Source organism: Nerophis lumbriciformis, linkage group LG32 (assembly GCF_033978685.3).
Source record: "Nerophis lumbriciformis linkage group LG32, RoL_Nlum_v2.1, whole genome shotgun sequence".
NCBI classification, from domain to species: domain Eukaryota; kingdom Metazoa; phylum Chordata; class Actinopteri; order Syngnathiformes; family Syngnathidae; genus Nerophis; species Nerophis lumbriciformis.
In genome coordinates this window covers 15,203,011-15,229,279 of record NC_084579.2, presented here as the reverse complement: position 1 = coordinate 15,229,279, position 26,269 = coordinate 15,203,011, and the positions used below count along the sequence as shown (strand labels likewise).

The 26,269-nt window shown below is 39.1% G+C and overlaps 1 protein-coding gene across 4 annotated transcripts in view; it reads left to right on the top strand.

Moving 5' to 3' along the window:
• The window catches only part of LOC133574886 (astrotactin-2), a 752,799-nt gene extending 729,299 nt beyond the window's left edge, over nt 1-23,500 (top strand). For all 4 annotated transcript variants that reach the window (XM_061927222.1, XM_061927221.1, XM_061927224.1 and 1 more), the window contains one exon: nt 22,615-23,500. In XM_061927222.1, the coding sequence (XP_061783206.1) occupies nt 22,615-22,852 (238 nt within the window). In that variant the 3' untranslated portion in view covers nt 22,853-23,500. The remainder of the gene's footprint in view (nt 1-22,614) is intronic.
• The last annotated feature ends 2,769 nt before the right edge of the window (nt 23,501-26,269 follow it).

Genomic DNA, 26,269 nt, shown 5'->3' with positions numbered 1-26,269 from the left:
CAGCATTTTTCTCTAAATGAAAAAAAAACAGTCCTTTTTTTTACTGTAGTAAACTATGGTGCTGTTTTGGCATTTACAGTAAAACACAGAAACATCTACAGTTGTTGATTTGCGGTGTAAAAAACAAAACAAAAACAAAAACAAAAAAAACTGGCAACTGAGGTGCCAAAATGTTACCGTAAAAATGCTTTTTTTTATTTACAGTAAAAAAAAAAGAAGTAAAATTTACAGTAAAATTCTGGCAACTGAGCTCCCTTTTTTTTTTTTTTTACCATAAAAACAGCAATACTGTTTTTTCCATTTACAGTAATTTACAGTACATTTTAAGGGGAAATTATTGCAACTTATCATATATTTTTTTTACATTTTCCACAAAAAAAAAAATCTACTAATAAAATGCATAAGAAAATTGAGTAATAATAATGTCACTGTTAAAATCAACCCTCTGGGGCCAAACATAACTGCGATGTGGCCCTCAGTGAAAACGACCTCTGGTATAGACAGTAGAGAAGGAGAAAGACTGCTTATTCAACCACTACTTTTGTAGTACTTGCCTGCCAATCTAGAATAGAACTAGTGTTTCTTCCTGTGACCATTTTAGTCATATATTATTCAACGTTTGAAAAAAAATCGCTTAATTTCAGTGAAGTAATAACAGTGAAATGTACTTGATGAAATATTCATGGTATGCAGATCTTGTTGTGAATTTTGTTGGACTGCCGATATTATCGGCCAATAAGTGCTTTAAAATGTAATATCGGAAATTAGCGGTATCGGTTTCAAAAAGTAAAATGTATGACTTTTTAAAACGTCGCTGTACGGAGTGGTACACGGACGTCGGGAGAAGTACAGAGTGCCAATAAACCTTAAAGGCACTGCCTTTGCGTGCCGGCCCAATCACATAATATCTACACCTTTTCACACACTACAGCCATACAGGTCACACTGAGGGTGGCCGCATAAACAACTTTAAAACTGTTACAAATATGCGCCACACTGTGAACCCACCATTTCGGGAGAACATTCCCACCGTAACACAACATGAACACAACAGAACAAATACCCAGAACCCCTTGCAGCACTAACTCATCTGGGACGCTACTATATACACCCCCTGCTACCCCCCCCCCCCCCCCAACCCTGCCCATCTCAACCTCCTCATGCTCACTCAGGGAGAGCATGTCCCAAATTCCAAGCTGCTGTTTTGAGGCATGTTAACAAAAAAAATAATGCACTTTGTGACTACAATAATAAATATGGCAGTGCCATCACTGGAAAAACTGAAATCTAAGTAAGATTAAATATCTCAAATAAGGGTGATATTTGCTTATTTTCTGTCTGATAAGATAATTCTTCTCACTAAGCAGATTTTATGTTAGAGTGTTTTACTTGTTTTAAGTGTTTTGGTCCTAAATGATCTCAGTAAGATATTACAGCTTGTTGCCGAGATTTGATGACCTATATTGAGTAAAACATGCTTGAAACTAGAATATCAAGTGTTGCAAAGCTGTGTCATCAACACTCACAAGTATAAAACTACTTTTTTAAAGTAATACTTTCTTATTTCAAGCATGAACAAAAAAATCATGACTTTGACACAATTGTGTCTCATAACTAAAACAGATGACAGCCAAATGGACTTTGCTGTTTTATTTTCAATGAAACAATAGAAAATACGTACTCATATAGTAGTACAGACAGTACAGTAAACGGACAGTTAATATTTAAACATTTTACATGTGACATTTCAAACTATTTTGAACAGAAATAGTTCATACACATTCAGATAAATTCTTAAAAATTACAATAAAAAATATAATATATATATATATATATATATATATATATATATATATATATATATATATATATATATATATATATATATATATATATATATATATATATATATATATATATATATTCCTTGCAATTGACTGAAAGAGCCCGCACTTGGTGCGATGATGTCATGTTATCGATGGAAAAATGCATTTTTAGTCAATATGATTTGCCTGAGTGGCTAGTAGACCCCGAGAGTAACAAGCGGTTGCCTTGTTGCCTTTCCATTAAGAAAAATAAGCTAGTTTTTAGTGTAAGTTTGCTGGTTTTAAGAAATGTAATGCCGGGCGCATATCATTATGTCAAGATAATGGCACGAGCATTTACTTAATTTAAGAATATTTTTCAACATATAGAGAAAAAAGGTCTCTTTTTTTTTTCTGTCAAGAAAAGTGCACTTGTTAGTGCGAATATACTTAATTTAAGGTATTTTGGGGTTCATTGAGGTTAGCTAATTTTACTTGTTTTGGAACGTCTTGACAAGCCAAATTTTCTTGTTCTATTGGCAGATAATTTTGCTTAGTTCAAGTAAAATACCCCTCTTTTCTTTTTTTTTTTTTTCATGTTTTTGAACACTGACTTTTTGCAGTGATGTTAGCATTTTTTTCCATGACTTGAGTTGATTTATTTTGGAAAACCTTGTTACATTGTTTCATGCATCCAGCGGGGCATCACGTCAAAATTAGGCATAATAATGTGTTAATTCCACCACTGTATCGGTTGATATCGGAATCGGTAATTAAGAGTTGGACAATATCGGATATCGGACATCTCTAGTCAGAATGCATTAAAACAGAAAAAGCATGCATAAGAATGATGAACACTAGGCAAAATTCCCCTTTAAAATGATGTGACTGTATATAATCTAAATTAGAGAAATAAAGAAAAAAACATATTAGGGCCCCAAAGAGAACAAAATTATATATAAATATATTGGGAAATTCATCTTCAACAACATGTTCATAATATCCAAAACACATTCATTTTAAGATGAAACACACAAAAAAAACCTATTGGCCAATAACTGGACGGGGGTTGTTTTTGTGTACGAGGGGTTTGCGTGTGGGCAGCGGTAAAAAGGGGTCGTGGGTGGTTGCCTTTTTTGGATGAGCGTGCGTGGATTATTTACTGCCCGGCGTTGGCAGGCGTGAGCCTCATTGGGAGTAATTTACAAGCGTGCTTAATTGGTGGTGCCGTTTTTTAAAAGGCGCAAAGAATGGCCAAGTGTGAGCGTAAGCACAATCAGCGCTCCTCCAGGCACCGGCAATCCCAGAAGCTCCCGAATGTCCACATCTCTTAATTTTACGACTCTATTTATAGCTGGGGGATTTTTTTTTTTTTTTTTTTTTTTTGAAGTTCGGGGGCCTTCGCTACTCATTTTCTTCAATACACAAATGCAAAAAAAAAAAAAAAAAAAAATTTGTAGGCCTCAATGTATTGGACTGAGAGCAAAAAGAAAGTCTGAGGTTTTGTTTGTGTTGCTTCCACGGCGTGTTTCGGCGTCATAAATGTTTATTTGTCTCCAGTTCACATGCTTGATTATGTGCTTGCTATTGTGTTGTGTCAGACATGAGAATTCGGGGGGAAATGAGAAAATGTTTCCCCCGTTTTAAGCAAATAAGTGAAAAGGATGTCTGTACTCCTTTTTTTGCCTAACTAAAGACAGATGTTGATGCTCTGCAGACGCTGCTTTTCAAAACAAATGGAATTTTTTCCCCCCCTTCTCTGTGTGTGTTTTCCTCATTTTCGAATCCCCCACTAGCTTAACAACCTTGAACGCAAACTCTACTGTAGGTGTATGCTGTTGTTGTTTTTTTTTCTGCTTTGCAAGCATCTTTTTTGGGTTTTGCACCGTAAACAGCGGCACATTCTCACAACATGGCTGACGTTTTCCACCCAGACTGGCAGGCAGGCGCTACCCAATTCCCGCACTCGGGAGAGATCGGTTTATGTGCAGACTCCGAGTCAGTCAGTTTTTGTGCGGCGACGTCTTCGTTTTTGCGCGCGCGTTCGTTCTGTGGCGTCGTTGACCTTGATGACCCACTGCAAAAAGTCAGTGTTCAAAAACAAGAAATAAAAAAAAATGAGGGGTATTTTATTTGAACTAAGCAAAATTATCTGCCAATAGAACAAGAAAATTTGGCTTGTCAAGATTTTCCAAAACAAGTAAAATTAGCTAACCTCAATGAACCCAAAAATACCTTAAAATAAGTATATTCTCACTAATAACAAGTGCACTTTTCTTGATAGAAAAAAAAAGAGACATTTTTGCTCAATATGTTGAAAAATATTCTTAAAAATTATGTCAATGCTAGTGCCATTATCTTGACATAATGCATACTTGCCAACCCTCCCGGATTTTCCGGGAGACTCTCGAAATTCAGCGCCTCTCCCGAAAACCTCCCGGGACAAATTTTCTCCCGAAAATCTCCCGAAATTCAGGCGGACTCAGGTCCTCCACAATATAAAAAAGCGTACCTGCCCAATCACGTTATAACTATAGAATGATGGAGGGCGAGTTCTTGGTTTCTTATGTGGGTTTATTGTTAGGCAGTTTCATTAACGTCCTCCCAGCGTGGCAACAACACACAACAACAGCAGTCACTTTTTTGTATACCGTAAAGCAGTTCGTCTGCCGTAAACAGCAATGTTGTGATACTCTTAAACAGGACAATACTGCCATCTAGTGCACTTTTGTGCGTGCCACACAGCAATGCATCATCAGAGAGGGTGTTCAGCATGGTTCGAAAAATAGTGACAGAACAAGGATGGACAATTCAAACCTTAACTCAACAATGAGTAGATGAGTTTTATGTGTGTATATGTGTAACTAAATGAACACTGAAATTTAAGTATTTATTTTATATATATATATATATATATATATATATATATATATATATATATATATATATATATAAAATAAAATAAAATATATATATAACAAAATAAATATATATATATATATATATATATATATATATATATATAGCTAGAATTCACTGAACGTCAAGTATTTCTTATATATATATATATATATATATGAAATACTTGACTTGGTGAATTCTAGCTGTAAATATACTCCTCCCCTTTTAGCCACGCCCCCAACCACGCCCCCGTCCCGTCTGGGCCTGAGCTCATCTAAGATGGACTGATACAAAGTGGAAAAGTGTTCTGTGGTCTGACGAGTCCACATTTCAAATTGTTTTTGGAAACTGTGGACGTCGTGTCCTCCGGACCAAAGAGGAAAAGAACCATCTGGATTGTTATAGGCGCAAAGTTGAAAAGCCAGCATCTGTGATGGTATGGGGGTGTATTAGTGCCCAAGACATGGGTAACTTACACATCTGTGAAGGTGCCATTAATGCTGAAAGGTGTATGCAGGTTTTGGAGCAACATATGTTGCCATCCAAGCAACGTTACCATGGACGCCCCTGCTTATTTCAGCAAGACAATGCCAAGCCACGTGTTACATCAACGTGGCTTCATAGTAAAAGAGTGTGGGTACTAGACTGGTCTGCCTGTAGTCCAGACCTGTCGCCCATTAAAAATGTGTGGCGCATTATGAAGCTTAAAATACCACAACGCAGACCCCCGGACTGTTGAACAACTTAAGCTGTACATCAAGCAAGAATGGGAAAGAATTCCACCTGAGAAGCTTAAAAAATGTGTCTCCTCAGTTCCCAAACGTTTACTGAGTGTTGTTTAAAGGAAAGGCCATGTAACACAGTGGTGAACATGCCCTTTCCCAACTACTTTGGCACATGTTGCAGCCATGAAATTCTAAGTTAATTATTATTTGCAAAAAAAAAAAAAAAGTTTATGAGTTTGAACTTTAAATATCTTGTCTTTGTAGTGCATTCAACTGAATATGGGTTGAAAAGGATTTGCAAATTATTGTATTCCGTTTATATTTACATCTAACACAATTTCCCAACTCATATGGAAACGAGGTTTTGTAATAAAAAATAATTTATTGTTCTTAATGGAAAGGCAACAAGGCAACCGCTTGTTACTCTCGGGGTCTCCTAGCCGCTCAGGCAAATCATATTCTCTAAAAATGCATTTTTCCATCGATAACATTACATCATCGCGCCAAGTGCGTGGTCTTTCAGTCAATTAGTGCAACATATATACAGCCCGGCCTCCGGCCAAAAAATTTTTATATGGATTTTTGAAGAATTCATCTGAATGTGCATGTACTATTTCTGTTCAAAATTGTTAGAAATGTTAAATGTTTAAATATTAACTGTCCGTTTACTGTACTGTGCCAACTGTACTACTATATGAGTACGTATTTTCTATTGTTTCATTGAAAATAAAACAGCAAAGTCTATTTGGCTGTCATCTGTTTTAATTATGAGACACATTTGTGTCAAAGTCATGATTTTTTTTTAATGCTTGAAATAAGAAATTATTACTTTAAAAAAGTAGTTTTATACTTGTGAGTGTTGATGACACAGCTTTGCAACAGTTTATATTCTAGTTTCAAGCATGTTTTACTCAATATAGGTCATCAAATCTCAGCAACAAGCTGTAATATCTTACTGAGATCATTTAGGACCAAAACCCTTAAAACAAGTAAAACACTCTAACATAAAATCTGCTTGGTGAGAAGAATTATCTTATCAGACAGAAAATAAGCAAATATCACCCTTATTTGAGATATTTCATCTTACTTAGATTTCAGTTTTTGCAGTGCAGACGCCGAAACACAATAGAAAATAGAAAAAAAGCAGCTTTTTTTAATAAAGGAAATACCAATCAACTATTGATTAAATGATCAGCGTGGCTGCTTTATTACACATCAAGCAGATGCATTGTAGCCAATCAACAAATATTTCAAGGATTTCATTGATTGATTGAGAAGTTTATTGACATCTTAAAGAATTTAATACATGCAATGCTTTGAAAAGGCACATGAATGGCACAAAAAGCCAAAAGGCTTGTTTCCATTGTGGTCCATTACATATTCATCACATTTGATACATTCAATAATAAAAGATATATAACCTAAAAAAATTACGTGAAAAAATTGATGAATGAAGTACATATACACAGTATAGCTGGGCGGTATAGCTCAGTTGGGAGAGCGGCCGTGCCAGCAACTTGAGGGTTCCAGGTTCGATCCCCGCTTCCGCCATCCTAGTCTCTGCCGTTGTGTCCGTGGGCAAGACACTTTACCCACCTGCTCCCAGTGCCACCCACACTGGTTCAAATGTAACTTAGATATTGGGTTTCACTATGTAAAGCGCTTTGAGTCACTAGAGAAAAGTGCTATATAAATATAATTCACTTCACTTCACAGTCTACATGTCAGAAAAAACATATCACGTTTGCTTTTGTTGATCACGTCACCTCTATTAATCGTTTGTCTGCGTTATAATAACAATATTACTAATACTTGGTTAATATTCAAGTCACAAAATGTCAATTGAGTATTGCAATAAGAAACATATGTTTAATTAACCGTAAGATTTTTTTGTTCAAATAAAGCCAATAATGCCATTTTTTGTGGTCCCCTTTATTTGGAAAAGTATTGAAAAGTACCGAAAAGTATCAAAATACATTTTGGTAGCGGTACCGGTGCCAAAATATTGGTATCGGGACAACCCTACTACACACATAGACACATTCACACACTTTTTGTGTTTTTTGGTTGGTTTTTTTTATCAGCGGAATAGTGGAGCTCCCATTGGCTCCAAGTAAGATTATTACACATCAAGCATATGTATTGCAGCCAATCAACAAATATTTAAAGGAATAACTAGAAAACAACTAGAAAAGTATATCCCAATAGTAAAAAAAAGTCTGAATTACTTGATCCTTATTAGGGATGTCCGATAATATCGGCCTGCCGATATTATCGACCGATAAATGCGTTAAAATGTAATATCGGAAATTATCGGTATCGTTTTTTAAATTATTGGTATCGTTTTTTGTTTTTTTGTTTTTTTTATTAAATCAACATAAAAAACACAAGATCCACTTACAATTAGTGCACTAACCCAAAAAACCTCCCTCCCCCATTCACACTCATTCACACAAAAGGGTTGTTTCTTTCTGTTATTAATATTCTGGTTCCTACATTATATATCAATATATATCAATACAGTCTGCAAGGGATACAGTCCGTAAGCACACATGATCGTGCGTGCTGCTGGTCCACTAATAGTACTAACCTTTAACAGTTAATTTTACTCATTTTCATTAATTACTAGTTTCTATGTAACTGTTTTTATATTGTTTTACTTTTTTTTTTTTTTTTTTATCTTATTTTATAATTAAAAAAAAAAATTACCTTATCTTCACCATACCTGGTTGTCCAAATTAGGCATAATAATGTGTTAATTCCACGACTGCATATATCGGTTGATATCGGTATCGGTAATTAAAGAGTTGGACAATATCGGAATATCGGATATCGGCAAAAATCCATTATCGGACATCCCTAATCTTTATCTTATTTCTGACTTTTTCTGAACGTTTAATAAAAAATTTACCAATAACTTTTTGAGCTATCAGGACGCCTTTACCTTAGAGAAGCCCCGGTTAATTATTTTGCATCTGGGGGCCAAATTTAGAGAAAAAAATGTGTCTGGGGGCCGGTTTATCTGATTTTTAGGAACACTAATACAAAACCTCACAGACCGCCTTAAAAAAACGGAATGTAATTTTAAATATTTTTACTGAATGAGACACCCAGAATGTACATGAAAATAAAGAATGTGGGTTTTTACAATATTAACTATGAACGATAAAACACTGAATATTGACAAGATATGAACGTCACACACCCTCTCGATTAACGTATTTTACAATCAAGCGAAGCGCAACATAAATGCAACAAACACAGCGAAATATGAATGCGGAAAAAGCCCCACCTACAATCTGATCACTAAGCTCTAGAACAGGGGTCACCAACCTTTTTGAAACCAAGAGCTACTTCTTGGGTACTGATTAATGCGAAGGGCTACCAGTTTGATACACACTTAAATAAATTGCCAGAAATAGCCAATTTGCTCAATTTACCTTTAACTCCATGTTATTATTAATAATTAATGATATTTATCTTTATGGAAACACTGATCATCTAAATGATTTCTCACAATAAATATATATAGAAACAGATAAATATCAATATGCAACACTTTATTTTTATATCTTCTCTAAGTGCACATTTTTCAAATTGAACATTTTCAAATGATCACTTCTAAGACAGTCTTGTGAAATCACAATATCCCATTTTAACTAGCGAGCCACCAACATTTTTATAAAAGAGGAGAAAACCCGAAAAAAAATGAAAATTAAATTTTGAAACACAGTTTATCTTCAATTTCGACTCTTTAAAATTCAAAATTCAACCGAAAAAAAAGAAGAGAAAAACTAGCTAATTCGAATCTTTTTGAAAAAATTCAAAAAATAATTTATGGAACATCATTAGTAATTTTTCCTGATTAAGATTAATTTTAGAATTTTGATGACATGTTTTAAATAGGTTAAAATCCAATCTGCACTTTGTTAGAATATATAACAAATTGGACCAAGCTATATTTCTAACAAAGACAAATCATTGTTTCTTCTAGATTTTCCAGAACAAAAATTTTAAAAGAAATTCAAAAGACTTTGAAATAAGATTTAAATTTGATTCTTCAGATTTTCTAGATTTGCCAGAATATTTTTTTTGAATTTTAATCATAATAAGTTTGAAGAAATATTTCACAAACATTGTTTGTCGAAAAAACAGAAGCTAAAACGAAGAATTAAATTAAAATGTATTTATTATTCTTTACAATAAAAAAATAAAAATACTTGAACATTGATTTAAATTGTCAGGAAAGAAGAGGAAGGAATTTAAAAGGTAAAAAGGTATATGTGTTTAAAAATCCTAAAATCATTTTTAAGGTTGTATTTTTTTCTCTAAAATTGTCTTTCTTAAAGTTGTAAGAAGCAAAGTACAAAAATAAATGAATTTATTTAAACAAGTGAAGACCAAGTCTTTAAAATATTTTCTTGGTTTTTCAAATTCTATTTGAGTTTTGTCTCTCTTAGAATTAAAAATGTCGAGCAAAGTGAGACCAGCTTGCTAGTAAATAAATACAATTTAAAAAATAGAGGCTGGTAAGTGCCTGGTAAGTGCTGCTATTTGAGCTATTTTTAGAACAGGCCAGCGGGCGACTCATCTGGTCCTTACGGGCGACCTGGTGCCCACGGGCACCGCGTTGGTGACCCCTGCTCTAGAACTTTGTTGCAAAAATCTCCTTCCGCGTCTTATCCTGACACCCGCATTTCAGGCTGGCCGCTCTGGAAACACTCTGTCGAAACGCTCCCCACCAACACTGCTTGGTGCCTCGTCTGAGCTGCTGTGACGTAGATTACCATAGTAACTAATTAGATTACCATAGTAACTAGTATATCATGCAAAAGCGCAGATTCCAACCATTGAAATACTTGGTATAGTTCAAGATTTACAGTCATTTGAAAACATCACTGCCCATCATAATGTAAGCTATAGTTTCTATCTTAAAGGGGAACATTATGACAATTTCAGAATTGTTAAAACCATTAAAAATCAATTCCCAGTGGCTTAGTATATTTTTCGAAGTTTTTTTCAAAATTTTACCCATCACGCAATATCCCTAAAAAAAGCTTCAAAGTGCCTGATTTTAACCATCGTTATAAACACCCGTCCATTTTCCTGTGACGTCACATAGTGAAGACAACACAAACAAACATGGCGGAAAGAACAGCAAGCTATAGCGACATTAGCTCGGATTCAGACTCGGATTTCAGCGGCTTAAGCGATTCAACAGATTACGAATGTATTGAAACGGATGGTTGTAGTGTGGAGGCAGGTAGCGAAAACGAAATTGAAGAAGAAACTGAAGCTATTGAGCCATGTCAGTTTGAACCGTATGCAAGCGAAACCGACGAAAACGACACGACAGCCAGCGACACGGGAGAAAGCGAGGACGAATTTGGCGATCGCCTTCTGACCAACGATTGGTATGTGTTTGTTTGGCATTAAAGGAAACTAACAACTATGAACTAGGTTTACAGCATATGAAATACATTTGGCAACAACATGCACTTTGAGAGTGCAGACAGTCCAATTTTCATCAATTAATATATTCTGTAGACATACCCTCATGTCAGCAGGCCAGGGAAGCTAGGGTCGATATTCTTCTCTTGACGGTGTGAGCCAAGACATCCAGGGGGTTTAGCTCGCTCGTCTGCGGGAACAAACTACCGCCATAGCTTGCCGTGCTACCGAGGTCCTTTGTCCCTGAATTGCTCACACACTCCGGCAGATTCAATGGGGGTCTGGCGGCAGATTTCTTTGACTTTATCGTTGGAAATGCATCTGCTTTGAGTGTCGCAGGATATCCACACATTCTTGCCATCTCTTTCGTCGGTAAAGTGTGCGGAACAAACGTCCAATTTCTTGCCACTTTCGCATCTTTGGGCCACTGGTGCAACTTGAATCCGTCCCTGTTCGTGTTGTTACACCCTCCGACAACACACCGACGAGGCATGATGTCTCCAAGGTAAGGAAAACAGTCAAAAAACGGAAAATAACAGAGCTGATTTGGCGGATTGCTTCCCGATGTGACGCCACATTGTGACGTCATCGCTCCGAGAGCGAATATTAGAAAGGCGTTTAATTCGCCAAAATTCACCCATTTAGAGTCCGGAAATCGGTTAAAAAAATATATGGTCTTTTTTCTGCAACATCAAGGTATATATTGACGCTTACATAGGTCTGGTGATAATGTTCCCCTTTAAAGATTTAAAAAAAATATTTTCGGAATGTCCGGCAGGTCTGCCTTAGAGGGTCCCCTCCTATGGTTCCTTTGCTCTGGAAACATCAGGTTATGACTTGGGAAGTATACTGGTACCGGGTCGGTTCAAAAATGCTGGACTAATGATACAGCTATGGGTACTTTTTTTTTTTTTTATCCACCGTCACATTCAATCTAATCCAAGTATACCTTTTCCCGCCCCACTTCCGGTTCCAAGGTACTTCTGGTTCCAAGGTATGCAGAAGGCGGGGCCTCACCTGCCATCATGGAAAGAAAAAAAATGTAAAAAGAAAAAAAAAAAATTAAATTGTTATATGTATCCAGTAATTATACTATAACGTTATTTTCCATTTAACTTCACCAGTTTTAGATTATTTTTATTGAAAATCGCTGAATTTTCACATTTGCCGTTCAAATACTGAGAAGAGACGGTGCGGTGAACAGCAGCCAGTTGAGGCACGTCACTCAGTGCCTCAACATGGATTCCAGACTCGGCTAACTGCTGGCCTGCTGTGCAGTGAGACTGTATTGCTATATGAATTATATTATACATTTCCATAGTTTAGTTAGCTGAGGTATATAATGTACAGTGTATTTTGTCAACAACTGTATGTGTGTAAAGTATTTCTTGTGCTGAGCGATCATAAAACGGCTGCAAAAGACGCACTGGCTGAGGCTCCAGTAGCCCCGCCTCCTGCACCCCCGCCGTAGAATTGTTATATCAACTAAAGCCCACACTTAAACTTTCCACGTGCAAGATTGAATCTATTTAAAAAAGTTATTTCATAAGAAGCCAAAAATTGCAAAAACAATAATGTTCGTGTTGGAGGAGTTGTGAATGACTGCAGGGCCACAACATTAGCTACACCTGCAGACTGCAGGTGTATCTAATTCACAACTCCTCCAACACGAACATTATTGTTTTTGCACTTTTTGGCTTCTTATTAAAAAACTTTTGTAACCTATTTTCATGGGCTTTCCTCTTTGTGATGTTAAGTTCCTGTTATGCGCTGTTATATAGTATATGCCTCGAGCTCTTATTTTGAAGGCGCTAAGAGCGGAAGTGATGACATGGGGTGGAGTGGAAGTTTTTGAAAAAAGGTAAATAAAGTGGTCCTCGTGTAAACTGGAGCCTCCGTGTTTGTTATTTTGTAGTTTCATACAGTATAGGCGACATTTATAAACCCTCGGTTACACTTTTTTAAATAGATTAAATCTTGCACGTGGAAAGTTTAAGTGAGGGCTTTAGTTGTGGCGCATGGACTTAATTTGTAAGTAAAGGTAAGACCATAATAACGTTTTTTTTTTTATTAAATGTGCTTTTTTGTGTGCTACAGTTTGTATGTGTAAAGTTAAAGTTAAGTTAAAGTACCAATGATTGTCACACACACACTAGGTGTAATGAAATTTGTCGTCTGTATTTGACCCATCCCCTTGTTCACCCCATGGGAGGTGAGGGGAGCAGTGGGCAGCAGCGGCGCCACGCCCGGGAATCATTTTTGGTGATTTAACCCCCAATTCCAACCCTTGATGCTGAGTGCCAAGTTGGGAAGAATGCTGGTATGAGCTTTTAAACATAACCCGTTAACTGCTGCCAATCAAATGGTGAATAAGATACTCTTTAGGGTTCATATGTTTGTAAATCTGACTGTGATGAAGTCAGTGCCTCACCAGCCATCAACCTCACCGCACGTCACTGAAGTAAACAGTTGTTTGCTGAAATAAAATCTAAATGCAGAAAGTCGCGGAAATTGGCGTAATGTGACTGAGATGCTGTCCTTGAGAGGAAAAGGGCAAATGATGTTTACTTGACAAACACTCACCTCCATGCAAGCTGGCCAGCACTCTAGCCCGCAGCCCTGCACCCTTCTCGGGCCACCTATGTGCCCTTCTCCTTGACACACGGCCACCCCCAAACTACCAAAATACAGTTCCCAAATGACTTCCAAATGTCAGGTGATACGTTTTCTTTTGCAAATTTGACTTGTCGTCCAAAAGCTGTGTGAAAAATACTGTGCTACTACTGCCAATGCTACGAACCACCAATCTTCATTGTTCATGATAACTTGACAGCTATAGTTGAAACACCAGTGTTGAAATCATAACTGATGCGTCTTTGTGTGTGCTTTCTCTTAATTGAAAGCATGTCAACTCAAAGCCATTTGCACATTGTTATTGTGCTTTTTCTTACAAACCCCAAAACGAGTGAAGTTGGCACGTTGTGTAAATCGTAAATAAAAACAGAATACGATGATTTGCTAATCTTTCTCAACTTATATTCAATTGAATAGACTGCCAAGACAAGATACTTAACGTTCGTTATTTTTGGCAAATAATAGCTCATTGTGAATTTGGAACATGTTTCAAAAAAGCTGGCACAAGTGGCAAAAAAGACAGAGAAAGTTGAGGAATGCTCATCAAACAATTATTTGGAACATCCCGCAGGTGAACAGGCTAATTGGGAATAGGTGGGTTCCCAATAAAAGCAGCTTCCAGGAAATGCTCAGTCATTCACAAACAAGGATGGGGCGAGGGTCATCACTTTGTCAACAAATGCGTGAGCAAATTTTCCAACAGTTTAAGAACAACATTTCTCAACCAGCTATTGCAAGGAATTTAGGGATTTCACCATATACGATCCGTAATATCATCAAAAGGTTCAAAGAATCTGGAGAAATCACTGCACGTAAGCGGTTAAGCCCGTTACCTTGGATCCCTCAGGCGGTACTACATCAAAAAGCGACATCAGTGTGTAAAGGATATCGCCACATGGGCTCAGGAACACTTCAGAAAACCACTGTCATTAACTACAGTTGGTCGCTACATCTGTAAGTGGAAGTTAAAACTCTACTATGCAAAGCAAAAGCCATTTATCAACAACACCCAGAAACGCTGCCGGCTTCGCTGGGCCCGAGCTCATCTAAGATGGACTGATGCAAAGTGTAAAAAGTGCTCTGTGGTCTGACGAGTCCACATTTCAAATTGTTTTTGGAAACTGTGGATGTCGTGTCCTCCGGAACAAAGAGGAAAAGAACTATCCGGATTGTTATAGGCGCAAAGTTTAAAAGCCAGCATCTGTGATGGTATGGTGGTGTATTAGTGCCCAAGGCATGGGTAACTTACCTGTCTGTGAAGGTGCCATTAATGCTGAAAGGTACATACAGGTTTTGAACATATGTTGCTATCCAAGCAACGTTATCATGGACGCCCCTGCTTATTTCAGCAAGACAATGCCAAGCCACGTGTTACAACAGCTTGGCTTCGTAGTAAAAGAGTGCTGGTACTAGCCTGGCCTGCCTGTAGTCCAGACCTGTCTCCCATTGAAAATGTGTGGCGCATTATGAAGCCTAAAATACCACAACAGAGACCCCCGGACTGTTGAACAACTTAAGCTGTACATCAAGCAAGAATGGGAAATAATTCCACCTGGAAAGCTTCAAAAATTGGTCTCCTCAGTTCCCAAACGTTTACTGAGTGTTGTTAAAAGGAAAGGCCATTTAATTGTGCCTCCGTCGTGCAGCAAAATAGCGTAGACTTTAACAAGATCGAATCCTCACCTCCATGGCGACAAATAAAAGTATGTTTCTTACAAGTATCCTCCTCGCAGGACGAAGAATAGCTAAACATGCTTCACGACACAGGAAGGTAGTAAAGCAAGGCAATGCTCCTGCATATCAACAAAAGGGTGGATCTATACATTTATCGATTATAACAATATTTCTTTTTATCACAAAATATTTTTTTTATTTTTGTATTGTTTATAAACTCAGGAAATACGTCCATGGACACAGGAGAACTTTAATTATGACCAATGTATGGCCCAGGAACTCCCAATACCCAATTCTGTAGTATCAGCCAAAACTAAAGTACCAAACAACAGAAGAATATGTGCTTCTTACATTTTAACAGAAGTGTAGATGGAACATGTTAAAACAGAAAATAACTAGATATTGCTTGCATTTCTCTGGGCGGCATGGCTCGGTTGGTAGAGAGGCCGTGCCAGAAACTTAAGGGTTCCAGGTTCGATTCCCGCTTCCGTCATGTTAGTTCTTGAGCAAGGCACTTTACCCACCTGCTCCCAAGTGACACCTACACCGGTTTAAAATAAGCTTAAAGATGTAATTATGAGAAAAAAGTGCTATATAAATATAATTCACTTCACTACTGACTGTCCGGCTCACCTCCCGCCCATTCAGCTGTTCAATTATGCCTATAGAGCCCATAAAAACATCCAAACACCTCCATTAGGGTTTTATATACACAGTGTAAGTATATATGTAATGTAGTAACAGGCACATTTATAACAACATTTAATAATTACATATTTTGATCATTTAAAGCATACGAAGCGCATTAATTTCAAAAACGTATCACGTTAGATTTTTTACTCACTGCAGACTTTATTAGAGCCAACAAACGTAATTAAACATCACTTACTGTACAATGTCTGCTGTCACTAGAATGCCGTCTGCTAGGAATTTCATATATTCCCATTTGGATGAAGAATGTCTCATAATCCTTGCAAAGTAACAGGGGGGGAAGCGCTTTTTGTGTCCCAACTGGTTGGATTATATCCTCAGCCATCTACTTTCCAGGTGAGAGGCATCATTTATGATCTAGAATACAGGGAGCAAGGAAACGAGGAAACAGCAGACCACTTGATGATGTAAACATAGCGACAAGCAGAAGTGATCACGTCGCCTCTATAAAACGTCCGTCTGCGTTAGCGCTTATAATAACAATATCACTAATACTTGGTTAATATTCAAGTCACAAAATGTCAATTGAGTATTGTTGGTGCTTTTTGATCGGTTATATATATATATTTTTTTTTTATCAGCGGAATAGTGGAGTTGTTATTTACGTTTATTTCATATTTAGAATGCATAAAAAAAAAGTCCATCCGTCGTTATGTCTTTCATAATAATTGTAAACAATGGGCAACATTTTTTTTTAAAAGTGCTGTTCCCCTTCAACACAAATGGTCAAAACCTTTCATCTTAGACAAGTTCCATTGGAACATGCATTGGCCTACACATTGGACATAATTTAACATTGTCAGCCACCTGTTATTGTCCCTGTTTATAGAAGCTGTGAGCCATAAACAACTTTGTTGTCAATTCATGCTCTCTGCTGAGCTCAGGCATAAAGTTGTCTGGTACAGATCCTCAATATTGTACTTTGTCCCATCATGTGTCCTGTTTCCAGGTTTACACCGAAGGGCTTGTTTTTGAAATGCCCGATGTATTTTTTCCCCAAGTCATGCCAATCTCCTGATATTCTTCTCTGACACTTCTTTTCCACAATTTATTGTGACCAATACAATGGATGCCGAGTAGGTACGGTTCATAAGGTGAGATTCCAGTCCATTGGGAGGACAGCAGGGGGATTCTCTTGTAGACAAGTCGGTGTCTTCAGTGCAGAGAAGTCACCAAATGATGCATAGGGTCCCGACTTGGAACGACTTGGATCAGTTTCCATGGAAACTGATCCGGGGGCAGAACATAAAAGAGAAGCGGCAGATCAAATGTTCTAGAAAGTAGTCAATTTAAAATGGGACTTAAATGCTTATATTGAGGTAGCATCTCTAACTGTTACCAGTTGGCCCGTATAAAAACGCTCTAGAGCTTGCAGACTTTTTTGGGGCTCCGGGAATCACTAGTAAGCCGGAGTTCTTAGAACGCAAGTCGGCCACACAGAGAAGTCACCAAATGATGCATCGAGAAGTGGTCCATTCCGGGTCCCGACTTGGAACAGAATCAGAATCAGAATCAGAATAGTTTTATTGCCATTGTTTGATAACGTGTTCACAAACTAGGACAAACTCTAGAGCCCACAGACTTTTTTGGGACTCCGGGAATCACTAGTAAGCCAGAGTTCTTAGAACGTATGTAGACAAGTCGTCAATGTAAAGAACTCACCAAATGATGCATAGAGGAGTGGTCCATCCCGGGTCCCGACTTGGAACAGAATCAGAATCAGAATCAGAATAGTTTCATTGCCATTGTTTGATAACGGGTTCACAAAATAGGAAGTTTTCTTGGTGCAATCGTGCAACATAAAACACATATAACACAGAATAGGTAATAAAAATGAGCTGTAACTGAGTTATCAGATCTTGTTATTGTTCATGTGTCTGATGGCCGAGGGGGAAAAAACTGTTCAGGTGGCGGGAGGTGTGGGTCTGGATGGACCGTAGTCTCCTGCCTGAGGGGAGAAGGGAGAATAGTTTGTGTCCAGGGTGAGAAGAGTCAGCTGTGATCCGACCCAACGCTTTCTCAGTGGAAACTGATCTGTGGCCACCTGATAACGGGGGCAGAGCATAAAAAAGAAGCGGCAGATCAAATGTTCTAAAAAGGAGTCTATTTAAAATGGGACTTAAATGCTTCTATTGAGGTAGCATCTCTAACTGTTACCAGTTGGCCCGTATAAAAAACCCTCTAGAGCCCACAGACTTTTTCGGGGCCCCGAGAATCACTAGTATTAGTTCTTAGAACGCAAGTCGGCAATGCAGAGAAGTCACCAAATGATACATAGAGGAGTGGTCCATCCCGGGTCCCGACTTGGAACAGAGTCAGAATCAGAATCAGAATAGTTTTATTGCCATTGTTTGTTATTGTTCATGTGTCTGATGGCCGAGGGGAAAAAAACTGTTCAGATGGCGGGAGGTGTGGGTCTGGATGGACCGTAGTCTCCTACCTGAGGGGAGAATGGAGAATAGTTTGTGTCCAGGGTGAGAAGAGTCAGCTGTGATCCGACCCAATGCTTTCTCCGTGGAAACTGATCTGTGGCCACCTGATAACGGGGGCAGAGCATAAAAAAGAAGCGGCAGATCAAATGTTCTAAAAAGGAGTCTATTTAAAATGGGACTTAAATGCTTCTATTGAGGTAGCATCTCTAACTGTTACCAGTAGGCCCGTATAAAAAAATACTCTAGAGCTTGCATAGTTTTTTGGGGCTCCGGGAATCACTAGTAAGCCGGAGTTCTTAGAACGCAAGTCGGCAATGCAGAGAAGTCACCACATGATGCATAGAGGAGTGGTCCATTCCGGGTCCCGACTTGGAACAGAATCAGAATCAGAATAGTTTTATTGCCATTGTTTGATAACGGGTTCACAAACTTGGGCAAACTCTAGAGCCCGCAGACTTTTTTGGGGCTCCGGGAATCACTAGTAAGCCAGTTCTTAGAACGCATGTAGACAAGTCGGCAATGCAGAGAAGTCACCAAATGATGCATAGAGGAGTGGTCCATCCCGGGTCCCGACTTGGAACAGAATCAGAATCAGAATCAGAATAGTTTTATTGCCATTGTTTGATAACGGGTTCACAAACTAGGAATTTTTCTTGGTGCAATCGTGCAACATAAAACACATATAACACAGAATAGGTAATAAAAATGAGCTGTAACTGAGTTATCAGATCTTGTTATTGTTCATGTGTCTGATGGCCGAGGGGGAAAAAACTGTTCAGGTGGCGGGAGGTGTGGGTCTGGATGGACCGTAGTCTCCTGCCTGAGGGGAGAAGGGAGAATAGTTTGTGTCCAGGGTGAGAAGAGTCAGCTGTGATCCGACCCAACGCTTTCTCAGTGGAAACTGATCTGTGGCCACCTGATAACGGGGGCAGAGCATAAAAAAGAAGCGGCAGATCAAATGTTCTAAAAAGGAGTCTATTTAAAATGGGACTTAAATGCTTCTATTGAGGTAGCATCTCTAACTGTTACCAGTTGGCCCGTATAAAAAACCAAAAAGCCAGAGTTCTTAGAACGTATGTAGACAAGTCGTCAATGTAAAGAACTCACCAAATGATGCATAGAGGAGTGGTCCATTCCGGGTCCCGACTTGGAACAGAATCAGAATCAGAATAGTTTTATTGCCATTGTTTGATAACGGGTTCACAAACTTGGGCAAACTCTAGAGCCCGCAGACTTTTTTGGGGCTCCGGGAATCACTAGTAAGCCAGTTCTTAGAACGCATGTAGACAAGTCGGCAATGCAGAGAAGTCACCAAATGATGCATAGAGGAGTGGTCCATCCCGGGTCCCGACTTGGAACAGAATCAGAATCAGAATCAGAATAGTTTTATTGCCATTGTTTGATAACGGGTTCACAAACTAGGAATTTTTCTTGGTGCAATCGTGCAACATAAAACACATATAACACAGAATAGGTAATAAAAATGAGCTGTAACTGAGTTATCAGATCTTGTTATTGTTCATGTGTCTGATGGCCGAGGGGGAAAAAACTGTTCAGGTGGCGGGAGGTGTGGGTCTGGATGGACCGTAGTCTCTTAGAACAAGTCGGCAGTGCAGAGAAGTCACCAAATGATGCATAGAGGAGTGGTCCATCCCCGGTCCCGACTTGGAACAGAATCAGACTCAAAATCAGAATAGTTTTATTGCCATTGTTTGATAACAGGTTCACAAACTAGGAATTTTTCTTGGTGCTGTAACTGAGCTATCAGATCTTGTTATTGTTCATGTGTCTGATGGCCGAGGGGAAAAAAACTGTTCAGGTGGCGGGAGGTGTGGGTCTGGATGGACCGTAGTCTCCTGCCTGAGGGGAGAAGGGAGAATAATTTGTGTCCATGGTGAGAAGAGTCAGCTGTGATCCGACCCAGCACTTTCTCCATGGAAACTGATCTGTGGCCACCTGATAACAGTGGCAGAGCGTAAAAGAGAAGCGGCAGATCAAGTGTTCTAGAAAGTAGTCTATTTAAAATGGGACTTAAATGCTTCTATTGAGGTAGCATCTCTAACTGTTACCAGTAGGCCCGAATAAAAAACGCTCTAGAGCCCGCAGACTTTTTTGGGACTCCGGGAATCACTAGTAAGCCGGAGTTCTAAGAACGCATGTAGACAAGTCGGCAGTGCAGAGAAGTCACCAAATGATGCATAGAGGAGTGGTCCATCCCGGGTCCTGACTTGGAACAGCTCGCGCTTTCTCCATGGAAACTGATCTGTGGCCACCTGATAACGGGGGAAGAGCAGAAAAGAGAAGCGGCAGATCAAATGTTCTAAAAATTAGTTTATTTAAAATGGGACTTAAATGCTTCTATTGAGGTAGCATCTCTAACTGTTACCAGTTGGCCCGAATAAAAAACGCTCTAGAGCCCGCAGATTTTTTGGGGGCTCCGGGAATCACTAGTAAGCCGGAGTTCTTAGAACGCAAGTCGGCAATGCAGAGAAGTCACCAAATGATGCATAGAGGAGTGGTCCATTCCGGGTTCCGACTTGGAACAGAATCAGAATCAGAATCAGAATAGTTTTATTGCCATTGTTTGATAACGGGTTCACAAACTAGGAATTTTTCTTGGTGCTGTAACTGAGCTATCAGATCTTGTTATTGTTCATGTGTCTGATGGCCGAGGGGAAAACAACTGTTCAGTTAGCGGGAGGTGTGGGTCTGGATGGACCGTAGTCTCCTGCCTGAGGGGAGAAGGGAGAATAATTTGTGTCCATGGTGAGAAGAGTCAGCTGTGATCCGACCCAGCGCCTTTCTCCATGGAAACGGATCCGTGGCCACCTGATAACGGGGGCAGATCATAAAAGAGAAGCGGCAGATCAAATGTTCTAGAAAGTAGTCTATTTAAAATGGGACTTAAATGCTTCTATTGAGGTAGCATCTCTAACTGTTACCAGTAGGCCCGAATAAAAAACGCTCTAGAGCCCGCAGACTTTTTTGGGACTCCGGGAATCACTAGTAAGCCGGAGTTCTAAGAACGCATGTAGACAAGTCGGCAGTGCAGAGAAGTCACCAAATGATGCATAGAGGAGTGGTCCATCCCGGGTCCTGACTTGGAACAGCTCGCGCTTTCTCCATGGAAACTGATCTGTGGCCACCTGATAACGGGGGCAGAGCAGAAAAGAGAAGCGGCAGATCAAATGTTCTAAAAATTAGTTTATTTAAAATGGGACTTAAATGCTTCTATTGAGGTAGCATCTCTAACTGTTACCAGTTGGCCCGAATAAAAAACGCTCTAGAGCCCGCAGATTTTTTGGGGGCTCCGGGAATCACTAGTAAACCGGAGTTCTTAGAACGCAAGTCGGCAATGCAGAGAAGTCACCAAATGATGCATAGAGGAGTGGTCCATCCCGGGTCCCGACTTGGAGCAGAATCAGAATAGTTTTATTGCCATTGTTTGATAACAGGTTCACAAACTAGGAATTTTTCTTGGTGCTGTAACTGAGCTATCAGATCTTGTTATTGTTCATGTGTCTGATGGCCGAGGGGAAAAAAAACTGTTCAGATGGCGGGAGGTGTGGGTCTGGATGGACCGTAGTCTCCTACCTGAGGGGAGTAGGGAGAATAGTTTGTGTCCAGGGTGAGAAGAGTCAGCTGTGATCCGACCCAACGCTTTCTCCGTGGAAACTGATCTGTGGCCACCTGATAACGGGGACAGAGCATAAAAGAGAAGCGACAGATCAAATGTTCTAAAAAGGAGTCTATTGAAAATGGGACTTAAATGCTTCTATTGAGGTAGCATCTCTAACTGTTACCAGTTGGCCCGTATAAAAACGCTCTAGAGCTTGCAGACTTTTTTGGGGCTCCGGGAATCACTAGTAAGCCAGAGTTCTTAGAACGCATGTAGACAAGTCGGCAGTGCAGAGAAGTCACCAAATGATGCGTAGAGGAGTGGTCCATCCTGGGTCCCGACTTGGAACAGCTAGCGCTTTCTCTGTGAAAACTGATCTGTGGCCACCTGATAACAGGGACAGAACATAAAAGAGAAGCGGCAGATCAAATGTTCTAAAAAGGAGACTTAAATGCTTCTATTGAGGTAGCATCTCTAACTGTTACCAGTAGGCCCGAATATAAAACGTTTTAGAGCCCACAGACTTTTTCGGGGCTACGGGAATCACTAGTAAGCCGGAGTTCTTAGTACCTAGGTACACGTAAACGTGCTGAATCATGGCTCATTTGACTTCTTCTTGAAGTCTCGCTGACTTGATTTTGTCCTTTTTTGCCCTCCGACAGAAAAGCCAACCTGATCCTCCGGAGGGTGGACAAGATCAGCCACTACTGCCGCTCCCTCCTGCGTAGCACCCACATCCAGAGCCGCACCGACACCATGGCGTACGTCTTCTGCCGCAGCGACGAGGGTCGGCCGCCCGGGGCGGCGTGGCGCAACTCGTTGCACGAAGGACGCACCACCTGCACAGAGAAGCTCATTTCCATACAGCGCAACACGTACAGCAGCACAAAACTGCGATGAGAAGCGAGAACGGGAGACACGCTGCCAGTCGGGACTCGACATTGACTGCAGCAGGTGTCTCCGTGGTAAAAACGAAAAAACAAAAACTGGGACTTACTTTTACTGTGAGACTACACACAAAAACATCGAGAACTGTGGAAAAAAAAAAAAAAAAACGAGAAAGTGCAACGTCAACATGTAAAATAGTCCTCGACCAAAAGATAATGTTTAAATACTTTGAATGTAACTTTGTGGTTCCTTTTTTTATTTGAAGCACCTAAAAGAGCAAAACAAGGGGATTTCTAGTAAATGAAACTGCATCAAAACCATGCAGAATACTACTTATTTGTTTTGGCAAAGAGTACTAATTTTCCTGCATTTCTACAGATCTTGTCGGTTGTTTGCATTATTTAAAAAAGTCAAATTATAATAACTTTTTAAAACACAACTGAAATGAGCAAAATAGGATTTCTTCTAGTCTAAAGATTTTGGACTTCAAGCAGCTTTCATAAACATTTTCTATGCAGAAGAAATGTCAAACAGTTAATTTAAGTCCTCTTATAAGTTATCAATGGTAATGGTGTCCTGATCGGTCCGATATCTGCTAAAAACAAGGTATTGTGTCAGCATATTTTCCAGACAATAAGCCGTTACTTTTTTCCCCAAACTTTATACAAAGCAGTGGCTAACCATTATATTTTTATTCGCTAACTGCGTAATTATGGAATGGATTAAGCAAAGAAATCATACCAAAATGTCTATGGATGTTCTCATTCATCCAGGTCATTGTATTCTCGGGGCATTCGATCGATCGCAACTGGACTGTTTGGTTTATCATAGAAGACGTTTCGCCTCTCATCCAAGTAGCTTTCATCAGTTCATGCTCATAGACTCAGATTGGTCAGATCTAGTCTTTTAGACTTAGATTGGTCACATCTAGTCCAGCGACTGGTGTCAAAATCCCACATATTTATACTCCAAAACCAGGAGGGTGTGCCTGGGCAAGGATGGTTCCACCCTATGGTAGTGAGAAAAATAACTGCTTTGATGCAAACGAGCAATCCTACTGTCAAAGCCAGCGAAAGTAATTGCCCCTCGTTACCACTGAGGTATTGTGTGGCAGAATAATCGCTGTGGATCGACTACTACCAGTCTGAATCCCAATACTACCGATCCCAATACTACCAATAGTCTGAATCCCCCATGTTAGCATTCCATTCAGTTGTAAACAAATGGCACAAAAGGTGACCAGAATGGTTCTAACACCTGTTATTTGTTGGAGGCTAAATTGCAGAGTCTTTTAGGAATGGTTGAAAGGACAGTGTTTTATGTTTTTTTCAACTTTGACGTAGATGGCTTCCCTCCCTCCTCTTTCGTACCATCCGTCGTCCCTGTCCAGACTTCGGACATTTTTGTCCTGAAAATAGTTTTTTCTCACTGCGATAGGGCAGAACCATCCTTGCCCAGGCATACCCTCCTGGTTTTGGAGTATTAATATTTGGAGTTTGGGCACCAGCACCGATCTAAGTCTAAGACTAGATTTGACCAATCTAAGTCTTATACTAGATTTTCATTACCATGAATTGATTAACGTGGACCCCGACTTAAACAAGTTGAAAAACTTATTCGGGTGTTACCATTTAGTGGTCAATTGTACGGAATATGTACTGCACTGTGCAATCTACTAATAAAAGTCTCAATTAATCAATCAATTTGACCAATCTATGTCTAAGACTAGATCTGACCAATCTAAGTCTAAGACTAGATCTGACCAATCTAATTCTAAGACTAGATTTGACCAATCTAAGTCTAAGACGAGATCTGACCAATCTAAGTCAAAGACTAGATTTGACCAATCTAAGTCTAAGACTAGATTTGACCAATCTAAGTCTAAGACTAGATTTGACCAATCTAAGTCTAAAACTAGATCTAACCAATCTAAGTCTAAGACTAGATCTGACCAATCTAGGTCTAAGACTAGACCTGACCAATCTAAGTCTAAGACTAGATCTGACCAATGTAAGTCTAAGACTAGATTTGACCAATCTAAGTCTAAGACTAGATTTGACCAATCTAAGTCTAAGACTAGATCTGACCAATCTAAGTCTAAGACTAGATTTGACCAATCTAAGTCTAAGACTAGATCTGACCAATCTAAGTCTAAAACTAGATCTGACCAATCCAAGTCTAAAACTAGATCTCACCAATCTAAGTCTAAGACTAGGTCTGACCAATCCAAGTCTAAGGCTAGATCTGACCAAGCTAAGTTTATGGCTAGATCTGACCAAGCTAAGTCTAAGACTAGATCTGACCAATCTAAGTATAAGACTAGATCTGACCAATCTAAGTACAAGACTAGATTTGACCAATCTAAGTCTAAGACTAGATCTGACCAATCTAAGTCTAAGACTAGATCTGACCAATCTAAGTCTAAGACTAGGTCTGACCAATCCAAGTCTAAGGCTAGATCTGACCAAGCTATGTCTAAGGCTAAATCTGACCAAGCTAAGTCTAAGACTAGATCTGACCAATCTAAGTCTAAGACTAGATCTGACCAATCTAAGTACAAGACTAGATTTGACCAATCTAAGTCTAAGACTAGATTTGACCAATCTAAGTACAAGACTAGATCTGACCAATCTAAGTCTAAGACTAGATCTGACCAATCTAAGTCTAAGACTAGGTCTGACCAATCCAAGTCTAAGGCTAGATCTGACCAAGCTAAGTCTAAGGCTAAATCTGACCAAGCTAAGTCTAACACTAGATCTGACCAATCTAAGTCTAAGACTAGATCTGACCAATCTAAGTACAAGACTAGATCTGACCAATCTAAGTACAAGACTAGATCTGACCAATCTAAGTCTAAGACTAAATCTGACCAATCTAAGTCTATGAGCATGAACTGATGAAGCCTACTTCGATGAGAGGCGAAACGTCTTCTAAGGAAAAACCAAACAGTCCAGTTGCGGTCGATTGAATGCCCTGCGAATCGACTTTAAGTAACTTTTAAACCTCACAGTGTTTACAAAGTACAAAGGAAGAAGAAGAAGAAGAATCCTGATAAACATCTTTGTCCTTATTAAAAAAGAAAACGCCTTATTCATCTCATACGTGACGAATAAAGACACCCTTGACTAGTGTGTTTTGTCGTTTTACTGCCGTGTTACAGGCATCGTTTAAAAACAATTAGGCTATGTGAATAAACATTTACGAAATATTTCTATACAAATATCTAATTTCATACCGTACCGGTATATATATGCGGCTTATAGTCCAGTGGGGCTAATATATGAAAAAAAAAAATGTTTTGTCTAAAATTTAGTAAGTGCGTCTTATAGTCTGGAAACTACGATATACTATTCATCCAAAATGTCCAATTTAAATTGTGTTTTTGCTCGCTCAGCAGACAGATAACAGGTTTTCTCCACTTAAGAGCCT